Source organism: Malus sylvestris, chromosome 4 (assembly GCF_916048215.2).
Source record: "Malus sylvestris chromosome 4, drMalSylv7.2, whole genome shotgun sequence".
Classification (NCBI taxonomy): Eukaryota; Viridiplantae; Streptophyta; class Magnoliopsida; order Rosales; family Rosaceae; genus Malus; species Malus sylvestris.
The window spans coordinates 6515353-6527851 of record NC_062263.1 but is presented as its reverse complement, the minus strand read 5'-3'; the positions used below and the strand labels follow the sequence as shown (position 1 = coordinate 6527851).

At 38.8% G+C, this 12499-nt stretch overlaps 1 protein-coding gene across 1 annotated transcript; it reads left to right on the top strand.

Moving 5' to 3' along the window:
* The first annotated feature begins 507 nt into the window (after positions 1–507).
* LOC126617699 (uncharacterized) lies at positions 508–8261 on the top strand. The gene is made up of 2 exons (XM_050285740.1): positions 508–7733; positions 7771–8261. The coding sequence occupies exon 1, from the start codon at positions 611–613 to the stop codon at positions 5420–5422; it is 4812 nt and encodes a 1603-aa protein (XP_050141697.1). The 5' UTR covers positions 508–610; the 3' UTR covers positions 5423–7733; positions 7771–8261.
* The last annotated feature ends 4238 nt before the right edge of the window (positions 8262–12499 follow it).

Genomic DNA, 12499 nt, shown 5'->3' with positions numbered 1-12499 from the left:
ATCGAAGTTTGACGACAATTTTGAACGAACTTTGAGAAGGAAAAGGAAAGAACCAGAACCTAATCCACCTAGTTCTAGTTCTGAATCCGAATTTGAAGAAAAGGAGGAGGCAGAAAAAGACATGGAGGTGGACAATCGAACAATCAAAGAACTTTCAGCCTCGGGATTGGACAATGCCGCGCCTCTATGTATCCAATACCCCGCAGCAGCCCGAGGAAAGACAGAAGAATTTGAATTGAAGTCAAGCTTGTTACACCACATTCCGAAGTACCATGGGTTGTCCATGGAAGATCCTAACAAACACTTGAAAGAATTCGAGGTAGTATGTTCAAGCATGACCCCCGTCAATGTCGATGGGAGTATTTTGAAGATGAAAGCCTTCCCTTTTTCTCTCTTGGAAAAGGCGAAGGATTGGTTGTACGAATTGGCGCCCGGAACCGTCACATCATGGGAAAGCATGAAACGGGCCTTTTTAGAGAAGTTTTTCCCAACTTCTCAAGTCATCCTCCTACGGAAAAGGATAAGTGGAATTCAACAAGAGGAAGGTGAATCTTTTCCTACTTATTATGAACGTTTTAAATCTCTTGTTGCTTCTTGTCCACAGCATCAGATGAAGGAGGAACTTCTTTTGCAATACTTCTACGAGGGGCTACTACCTATCGAACGTCAAATGCTAGATGCCTCGGCGGGAGGAGCCTTGGTGGACAAGACCCCCACGGCAGCAAAGACTTTAATTTCCAACCGTGCGTTGAATGCTCAACAATACGAAGGCGTTGGACAAAGGAGTAACCCACGACCACATCAAGTCAATGAGGTAAGTGCCATAACCGAACTTCAAAATCAAATGGCTAACCTTACTACTTTGCTTTCTCAGGTAGTGGAAGGTCCAAAAGTGCAAAACGTGGCAGCTTGTGGCGTGTGTTCCATGCAAGGCCACCTTACGGACAAGTGCCCACAGTTGATAGAAAATGGAGGGTGGGAGACCCTCAATGCCGTGGGATTTGGCAACCAATACCAACCAAGGAATGACCCCTTTTCCAATACTTACAATCCCGGTTGGCGTGATCATCCAAATTTCAAATGGCGAGAACCCCAACAAGGCCAACAACAAAGCGGATTGAGGCAACAACCCCCGGGTTTCTATCAAAAGCCGTTTGCACCAACTCAACCCCAAGCACAACCTGCCCAAAAATCAGGTTCGTCTATTGATAATGATCAAATTTTTAATTTACTAACTTCTATGGCACAGGGAATGCAAAATAGGGACAAAAAGGTGGACGAGTTGGAGAAACAAGTAGGGCAAATTGCCGAGTTCATGGGGCAGTTTCGAGAGCAAGGCAAGTTGCCTAGCTCAACCATTGCAAATCCAAAAGGAGGCTTTGAATCTGCCAAGGCAATCATGTTAAGAAGTGGGAAACAAGTTGGAACAGCCCCAAACAAGGTGGAGGAAGTGATACTTGAAGAGGAGGAACAAGGGTTGGCCACGGTAAGGAAAGAGGTTCCTTTGCCGCAAGTCTCCATGGCTCCTAAGCCATCCAATCTGCCAAATAAAGGTACAACCGTGTCCAATTCCATTCCTACTAATGATTTTCCTTTGAATGTCCCCTTTCCTAGTAGGTTCAAGCAAACAAAGAAAGAAGAAGCTGAAAAGGACATTCTAGAGACGTTCCGGAAAGTGCAAGTCAATATACCTCTCCTTGACGCAATTAAGCAAGTACCTAGGTACGCCAAGTTTTTAAAGGAACTATGTACAACAAAAAAGAGAATTTCAAACAAAGAGGTTGTCCAGGTAAGTGAGAATGTTTCCGCTGTTTTGCAAAGAAAATTACCTCCTAAATGCAAAGATCCGGGAAGTTTTACAATTCCATGTGTTATAGGCAATACCAAGTTTGAACATGCTATGTTAGATCTAGGAGCCTCAATTAACGTCATGCCATACTCAATTTATGCATCAATGAACTTAGGAGAACTTAAAAACGATGGTGTTATAATTCAATTAGCCGATCGTTCTAATGCATATCCGAAAGGAGTTTTGGAGGATGTATTGGTGCAGGTGGATAACTTGATATTTCCAGCGGATTTCTACGTTTTAGAGATGGAGGAATCACCAAATGTCACCCCATTGCCGATTCTACTTGGGAGGCCATTCATGAAAACAGCACGCACCAAGATCGATGTGTTCAAAGGGACGTTGACAATGGAATTTGATGGGGAGATTATTAACTTTAACATTTCTGAAGCTATGAAATTTCCTAAAGATGATCATTCTTGTTTTTCTATTGATATATTGGATGAATTGGCGCAGGATTATCTTGATATGTTGGAAGACGATCCACTCGAAACGACAATTGCACAAGGATTTGGCACAAAACCCAACATGGCCGTACCAAATGATGAACATGCCGAGCTTGTGGCTGCCTTGGAATCATTGCCAAAACATCATGGTAAGCCGTCTAACCCAATTCCAATTCCCGTTTCCACTAATACGTTGTTACCTTCTGTGATTCAGGCCCCCGTTCTTGAGCTTAAACCGTTGCCGGATCATTTAAAGTATGCATTCTTGGGAGAGGAAGAGACGTTGCCCATCATTGTCTCTTCATCACTCACGGCATTAGAGGAAGAAAAGTTGATTCGGGTGTTGAAAGAGCACAAAACAGCCATCGGATGGACATTGGCCGATATTAAGGGAATTAGCCCTACAACGTGCATGCATCGCATCTTTCTAGAGGAGGGGGCTAAACCAACTCGAGAGGCTCAACGCCGACTCAACCCTCCAATGATGGAAGTCGTGAAAAAGGAGATTATAAAGCTTCTCGATTGTGGGGTGATTTATCCAATTTCGGATAGCCGTTGGGTCTCACCGGTTCAAGTTGTCCCAAAGAAGTCCGGAGTCACTGTGGTGAAGAATGCCGAGGACGAGCTTGTACCAACCCGTATTCAAACAGGTTGGAGAGTATGCATTGATTATAGGAAGCTCAACAACACCACAAGGAAGGACCACTTTCCACTACCATTCATCGATCAAATGCTAGAAAGGTTAGCCGGTCATTCTTTTTATTGTTTTCTTGACGGTTATTCGGGATATAATCAAATTGTCATAGCTCCGGAAGACCAAGAAAAAACCACCTTCACGTGCCCATTTGGTACTTTTGCTTACCGCCGCATGCCATTCGGTTTATGCAATGCACCGGCCACGTTCCAACGATGCATGGTAAGTATTTTTTCAGATTTTATTGAGAAAATTATTGAGGTATTTATGGATGATTTTAGTGTCTTTGGCGATTCGTTTGATGGTTGCTTGGAGAATCTCACATTAATCTTAAAACGATGCATGGAAACTAACCTCGTTTTAAATTGGGAAAAGTGTCACTTTATGGTAAAACAAGGCATAGTTTTAGGGCATATTATCTCTGAAAACGGCATTGAGGTGGATAAATCCAAAATAGATCTAGTACGTCACTTACCCTCTCCGACTTCGGTTAGAGAGGTTCGTTCGTTTCTTGGTCATGCAGGATTTTATCGTAGGTTTATCAAAGATTTTTCGAAGATAGCACAACCTCTTTGTCGTCTCCTACAAAAAGAAGTGGCGTTTGAATTCACCAAGGAGTGCACGGCATCATTCAATCAACTCAAGGAGTTGTTAACCACGGCACCCATCATTGTTCCACCAGATTGGAGCCTACCTTTCGAGCTTATGTGCGATGCATCCGACTGCGCTTTAGGGGCTGTTTTGGGACAAAGGAAGGACAAAAAGCCACACGTCATCTACTATGCCTCACGGACGTTGAATGATGCACAATTGAACTATTCCACTACAGAAAAAGAACTTCTTGCCGTTGTTTTTGCTTTAGATAAGTTTAGATCATATCTAATTGGTACTAAAATAATTGTTTTCACTGACCATGCAGCATTGAAGTACTTGCTCACCAAAAAGGAGGCCAAGCCACGGCTAATTCGGTGGATGTTGCTACTTCAAGAGTTCGACATAGAGATTCGTGACAAGAAGGGAAGTGAGAACGTAGTGGCTGACCACTTGAGCCGAATGGTGCATAATGAGGAGGCTTTGCCGATTTTGGAGACATTCCCTGATGAACAATTGATGTCCATAAAGGTTAGTGAACCTTGGTATGCTGATTTGGTGAACTTTTTGGTGACAAAAAGAATTCCAAGCACTTACACTAGGCACCAACGTGATAAACTTAGGCATGATGCACGGTTTTATGTGTGGGATGACCCATATTTGTGGAAATTTTGCCCGGATCAAATTGTTCGTCGTTGTGTGCTTGATTCTGAATTTCGTTCAATTTTAAGTTTTTGTCACACATATGCATGTGGTGGGCACTTTGGCACACAAAGAACTGCCCTTAAGGTATTACAATGTGGATTTTATTGGCCTAGTATTTTTAAGGATGCTAGAACTTTTTGCTTAACATGTGATAAATGCCAACGAATGGGTAACATTGGTGCTAGGGACCAAATGCCGCAGGTTTCTATCCTAAATGTTGAAATTTTCGATGTTTGGGGTATTGATTTCATGGGTCCCTTTCCTTCTTCGTATGGTTTTATATATATTTTGCTTGCGGTTGATTATGTGTCAAAGTGGGTGGAAGCAAAGGCCACCCGGACTAATGATTCTAAAGTGGTTGCAGATTTTATTAGAACTAACATTTTTGCAAGGTTTGGCATGCCACGAGTGATCATTAGTGATGGAGGGTCACACTTTTGCAACCGGACCATTGAGGCGTTATTAAGGAAATACAATGTCAATCATAAGGTTTCTACGCCTTATCATCCTCAAACTAATGGCCAAGCCGAGGTTTCCAACCGTGAGATCAAGCAAATCCTAGAGAAGACCGTTGGGCCAACAAGGAAGGATTGGAGTTTACGGTTAGATGATGCACTTTGGGCGTATCGTACGGCGTACAAGACACCCATTGGAATGTCCCCCTTTCGGCTTGTCTATGGCAAACCGTGCCATCTCCCCGTTGAGTTGGAGCACAAAGCTCATTGGGCCGTCAAGAAGTTTAACATGAACCTCGATGAAGCAGGAAGTCACCGGAAGTTCCAATTGAATGAGCTTGATGAGATACGGCACGAGGCATACGAGAACGCAAGCATTTACAAGGAAAAGACCAAGGCGTTCCATGATAAGATGATTAGAGGCAAAACATTCGCAATTGGGCAGAAAGTGCTATTGTTCAATTCCCGTTTACGTTTGTTTCCTGGTAAGTTATGTTCCAAGTGGATTGGACCTTTTGTTATTACTAATGTTTTTATTCATGGTGCAGTCCAAATCCAAAGCTTGAAAACAGGACATGAATTCAAGGTAAACGGGCATCGTTTGAAGCCATACTACGAGAACTTTGAGGAGCATACCGTGGATGACATTCCCTTGCATGCCGTGGACTCCATTGAGGAGTGAATGGGTTCTTCGTCCGGCTGTACGACGTTAAAGCAAGCGCTACTTGGGAGGCAACCCATGCATGCAACAAAGGAAGACCTAGAGAGCACTCCAAATTCCAGATTTGCGTTCCTAAACCCTTCTCTTTGTTGTTGTTTTCGTTTATGCCATGTTAAAATTGCTTAGTTGCTGTTTTGTTTGTTTGTTTGTTATTTGTGTTAGTCTATGCTTGAAACATTGAGGACAATGTTTGATTTAAGTATGGGGGGGATAACCAAAGTGTTTGATGCAAATTTGTAGGGTTTTCTCACTCATAATTTCTAATGTTGTTTTTTACTGTTTTTAAGCCTTTTTAAGCTGTTTTGGTATGTTTTAGTGTGTTTTAAGTCAAAAGTCCGAAAATCCCATAAAAATTTGAAAAATTGTTTAAAAAAAAAAAAAAAAAAAAACCCAAAAAGAGTTGTTTTTGTGTGTTTGTTTGTGTCTTAGGGTACTTTCCAACACAATGATGAGGATTCGGTTTTTAATTGCATGACTGTTAAAGAAAGTTATAAACATGGATGGAAGTTTGATATGCTCTTGATTTATGCTTGGTTATAGTTATAGTTTACGAATTCACATGTAATAAAAAAAAAAAAATCAGTTTTTGTAACATGCTTGAAGGAAGGAACTCAAACTAACACTACAACCTTGAGAGACTTGAGCCTAATACGTTCTTTGGAGAGTTATTAATCTGTGCATTTTTTGTTTTCTAAAGTCGTTGCATGATCTCATCATTCTTTGCTTGGTTGCTACTTAGAAGGCGTTTCATCATTTAAGTTCCAAATACTAGAACTTATGCCCGTTCCATTCAAAGCATGACATTGATTTGCATAACACATATTCAAGATGAAGTTGTGTAGTGAACTAGAGCCAAAAAGCTTATCCCGTGCATATTTGTTTAAGTTTAACCCCGTTGAGCCTTGTTTAGCCTGTTTTCTTTGTTAAACCACATTTCCCTTACCTAGCCTAGATTAGGACTATCCATACCCTTGTTTTTAAAGCATAATGAAGCATGACTTAAAATGAATTCCTTTTGATTGTCCTTATGCAGAAAACAAGTGTGGGGGAATGAGATTTTTGTGTTTAGTGTGCCAAAAGAAAGTAATAAGGCACGGGTTAGAAAAGAAAAAAAAAAAGAATAGAAAAAGTGTTGAAAAGAAAAGAAAAAGAGTTTGAAATAAGTGAGGAAAGGCTCACAAGTGTTGTTTGTTGTAGAAAGGGTCCAAAAAGTTGAAATCAGCCCTAAAAAGTTGAATGAATAACCCCATTGTGTTTAAAGTTAGTTGTTGCATTCAAAGGGAATTCTAAGCATCAATTTCATTACTTTGCTTATTATGCTTTAAAAACGTTTGTTTCCTTACCTTTCATTGTTAGCCAATCACCCCTAACCCCGTTACAACCCTTAACTTCAATCTTGAGTGTTATGTGTTTCAATATGTGGAGTTTGGGATTGGTACGAGCATATGGTGTCCATGGTTCTCGCATCTAAGTAGTAGCATTCCAGTCATGAGATCATATCTATACATGCTTAATAACTCCATAAATTGCTTTCTTTGCTATAAACTTATGTGAGTGTTCGTTTTCATGTTTACATCAATCTTCTCACATACACCTAGTGTAGGGTGTGTAGTCAGAAAATCGGAGTGAAAATAAGAGTGTATCTTGTAAGGAATTGAGCAGATTCTCTAAGGCATGTTACTACATTCAAAACATAGTTTTAATTGGTTATATGTGAACTAGTATGTGGTGACTATAATTAAGTATGTGCTCAAGGGTGGGGAAGGCCAAAATATGTGGTTATGATGATCTTTTGCATGTCATGTTGCATTAAAAATCCCTAAGGTAAATATTGGAAGGTTCAGGTTTTGTTTTGTTCTTATGTTTTGTTTCTTTGTTTTGCTCGAGGACTAGCAAAAGCTAAGTGTGGGGGAATTTGATAGGAGCATATTTATGCGACTTAGTATGTTTGTTTTCGTGCATTTATGTTCTTAGTTCTTAGTTATGTTAGTAGTTTAAGCCATTTTTGGGTGTTTGTAGGTTCTATGGGCCAAGGATGCAAGAAGATGCATTTTGGAGCATTTTGGAGCATTTTTGGGCCATGATTGGATGGTGCAAACATGGAGACATGAGGATGGACAAATTTGAAGTCAAATGAGGCTAGGAACATGCTAAAAATGTGGTGAAACAAATACAAAGTGCAAGAAGGGATAGGTTTCTAGAAGGATTGGCCAAAACTTCACTCAAAAACCTCAATGCCGTGGCTTTTACTTCAAAGCAACCAGAAATATGAGTGATGATGCAATGCTTAAATCACCATGACATGTGAGTGGATGATGCAATGCTTAGCTAACCATGACATGTGAGTGGATGATGCAATGCTTAGCTCACCATGACATGTGAATGGATGACTCAATACCTAACCCACCAACAATTCCCACTCTTTGCCTTGCTCACCTACTCAATTCCACCATAATTTTGTGTTAAACAAGTCCATCCTTTTCCTATAAATACCATGGCAACAACCTCATTCAATTCATCCAAAAATTAACCATTCTCCAAGCCTTTCCTTGCCTCTCCTACATATCTAAACCCCTTCCCATCCATTCCTCCAAATAACCAACCCTTCAACATCATTCCAACCTTGTTGTGGCGGCAAGGAGAAGGAGAAAAGTCCTTGGACGCGCTTGCTATCCAACATGGATCGTTGGAACGTTTAGGTGCTTTCTTCCCTTTGTTTTTCAATGGTTAAATTTGTTTATCTTTGTTTTGTAATAATGAGGAACTAAACCCCCCTTGGCTAGGGGGGGATTCAAAACCATGTTAATGCTTGCTATATGATTTGATTACTTCCAATTGCGTTTCTTGAATTGTGAATTCAATTTACTTATCCGTTCGTATAAAAACTAATTTGTGTATGTTGGTTGAGAGTGCACGCTTAATTTTCATGCATGAATTTGACGCTAGAATATAAGGGAGTTTCACCTAATCGTTATGAACTTATATTCACAAGTAGTGAAGGTTGCTAGTCACAATCACGTTAAGTAAATTCTTGGCATAAGTTTCATGCAAATTATAGTAACGAGTGCCTCGTCAATACTTATGTTTTTCATAGAACTTAATGATTCTTGCTTGTATCTCTATTATGCAATTCATGTAGGGAACTTGTAGGGAATGTTTTGGGTTGTCGTATGCAATCATCCAATCTAATAACTTGTTGAAAAACTGAGAGTTAATTAGTGCAATTCACGGTTAATTTGGGGCGTTGAGTATTCATAACTTATAGAAGAGCAATTGGAAATCATTTTGTATGCAAGCAAGACATGTGTGGAGAAGAACCCCTTAGCTAGCCTTCCATTATCCATTCAACCCAAATTTGTTTAAAATCTATTTAAGTTTTTAGTTCATTCGTTTTTACTTTCAACTTCACCAAACTCAAATCCCCCTTTTACTTTCTTGTTTTAAAATCTTTTGTTTACATTTTTAACTTTGTTTCTTTTTGTTTTTGAGTCAGTTTAGAGGTTTTAGCAAGCCCTCCTAATCCCCGGTTTAGAACGATCCCTACTTACATACTTTGCTACAATTGTCAAAAAGAGGGTTTAATTTGAGTGTGCTTATATTATTCGCATCAAGATACCTTTTGAATAAGGATTTGATGAGGAGTGATGAGAGAGATTTGAATAAATACCATTTTGATCACCTTTGACTCTTCTTTGATTGAGCCGTTATTGTCTGTTGCATGCGCGTGGGACTTCCAGTGTGTCTCAAGGGTAATTTTGTCATTTTAACCCAAAAGTCCACATGTCACCTCCATAATTTTCTTGATTATTTTTTACTCCACATCGGTGCAGCCATTGTCGTTGCAGGGTGAGACACGGGAGATAGGTGAGGGAAAAGTGAGAGTAACAAAGAGAGAAGATAGAAAGAAGAGAGAGAGCGTTTAAGAGTGGTGGAAAAGATGAAACGTGGCAAGAAGAGAATGGAGAGTTGAGTGGGCGTGGACCTCACAAGCTAGAAAAATTATAAATATATAAAATATCCATTCAGAAAATATTAAAATAATAAAATACCTAAAATTCAAATTTCATAAAACACCCTCAAATTTCGTAGTTCTGTAATTTTTTTTATCATAGCTCCAAATTTGATTCCGCTTGCACCTACGCATTCGTATCATCGAATAGTTCGAGGTTACGGTAAAATAATAGCTCATACACGTTCCAAAATGACGGTCAACAAAAGTCAACAATCTCACCTTTAGGGACATTTTCATCCATTCACTCCTTTAAAATTAATAAAATCGTAAAAATTAGGGACAGGTTGTCACAATCTACCCACCTTAAAAAAAATTTGTCCCCGAAATTTGAAATAAGTTGTTATACAGAAAATACTCAAAATAGAAAGAAAATATATAAAGAAGAAATCAAGTTAGAGCTGTTGCATAAAAAGGAATGTCATTCAGTCGCGATCGGATTGCAATGATTCCTCTTTCATGCCTCCAAACTCATATTTTCCTTCTCCTTCAGTACAAAACTATAATATGATACTTTTATAAAAACAGAAAGTTAAAATAGGTATATAATAACATAACGCCTAAATACATATATAATAATGTAAGATTCAAAATAGTTGTACTGAAATCAAAACTAAACATAAAAATGATTTTTCACTGCACACTCGTAGCGGCACATACTTCGTAGATAAATGTGTAGTATCTTTGGGTAAAGCACAACCAATAAATAACTAATTAAATAAACAAATACAAATACTAACGTAGACAAGCCTATCTATCCACTTGCTTAACGAGTCCAACAAATAAGTTGTCAACATTACGGTTTGCAGTCTGTAATACCAACAAAGCACTACTGCCTCAATAGTAATAAATTCTCGAGGGTGCAATATTCCATCATGCCACCCATTGGGAAATACACCTAAATCGTCCGATCAAGGCCTCGATTGCACTCACGCACTACCCTCTCGGCCAATGTCGTCAATATTATATAATTTCCTATGTCGTAATCTTGATCATTCTAATACCTGTTTGCAATACTCATCAGTCAATCGTGTTCTATGTGTAACATCTCTATACAACGGCTTAAACAATACTATAGCCAAACCAGATTAATAACTATCATTGTACATAACTTAAATAGAGATAGGTGTCCATCATAACCTTGCTAAGACTGCAAAATTGACAAAGGCAATATGTTTTCCAAGGTCCTGATAGTTCATTCAGACTGGCCGTTGGTCTAAGGGTGAAATGTGGTATGGAATAACAACTTAGTACCATGGCTTTCAAGATGACTTCTAAGACTTGGAGATGAAACGCGTATCACGGTGAGATACAGTAGTGTTGGACACACCATGTAACGAAACAATGTGGTTCACAACGCTTCAGTGAGCAGATTCATATTGAATTTCTCTTAGATTTAGCAAAAACTATGTCGAGAAGGCTAAAAAAACACTCGAGAATTTGAGGGTCAAGACAAGTCCATCAAATCTAGAGTACAAGATAACTGGATTGAATGCATAACATCTCGTTACAATGGTAGCTTCCGGAATATTCAATCACCAACGGTAAAGATTCATTCAGCAAAGTATTTGTTCAGTGATTGAAGAATGAATGGTCATAATTAAAAATAATATGTCCGAACGATTTTCCTAAACGATTTGTCTGCTTTAGAAACAATACGAAGTCCAGTAGGGTAGACATGTACTCAAGGTTGACTGGAATGGCTTTAGGCACAAGGAGATGACTATGGAATCATAGTCAAAGTAGATGTCGATTAGAATGCCAAAAAATTCGATAAATTCAAAAATGAGAAATTTCACCAAGTGGTAAAAAATTTAGTCCCTCTGGACCAACGAAAAGTGAGTTAGCTTGTTAAGTCGGTCGATAATCACTGAAAAATCACCATAATCTCCATACGTACAAGATACCTCGTATCGAAAACTTTATGGTGATATTTCCCCATTTCATTTGGATATAGGAAGTGATTATAACCACTCAAACGATTTCTTGGTGATTTGTAGGTAACGTCATATCAATATTCATGAATTTCCAATTAAAATGAGGTAGGACAAAATGAAGGTGTTCAAGGGTTGATATGTCTTTTGCTGTGGTAAACAGTAACTACGTTTGCACAACCAGTGTAATACACGAAAATGCAATCGTAGACTTTGATTTGGTTCTTCCATCGTCGTTGTCATAAATTTAGCTTATTTCAAGTGAAGATATATTTGAGAAGTCTATGGTTGGTAAAGATTTTGGACACGTTCTCCACAGAGAAGTGTCATCCAATTTTCAAGTAAAAATTGCAACTGTTGACTTTAAGTCATGAGTAAGATGGTTCATTTCAAATGATTCTAACCATTTAGAAGTATAAGCAATACTCCGTCATACTACATCTACACAGCCAAAACTTCCAAAGAAAACGTCATCGTGGATTTCGAATAATCAATGTCATCGAAAAGTGTAAAACAAATGTGAGGTGACAGTTTAGTTGTTAGAAACTTTATTCATAATCAACATCATAACTAAACTAACTTTCCTCGGTTGACATGTGAAGAAAAATGCCATAGCCAAAAAATCACTACCAAACGGCCGATAAAATTGACAAAACCAAGGATATCACATATTTCACAACACTTTGTGAGGATTTCAACTTTTTTCCACTAAAACCTTTTTGGGAAAAAGAAAAGAATATTGTCTACTGAGATCACATCTCCCAAGAAGAGTATCAATTTAAATAAAACTAACATTTGAGAAATTTGGTATAAAGTTGACTATCGGTGTTTATAAAATTTGATCTCGTTGCTGAAATAGGCAGGAAAGCCGTCTGTAAGACTACCACGAATTCGTTAGGCTATGGAAGAAAACTTAGGTTCCATAAGTTGGTCGGAGAGACCTTCAACTTGATGTAGGGGTTAACGGTTTTTAATCATCACCCGATTGAGTTGCTAGAATCTAGGTACGATCCTACGGTTTAGTCTTTTGTCTTCATGACTAGGTTTGAGGTTCCTAAGATAAATTGTTTGGTTCCCGGTTCGGTAAATTCCTAA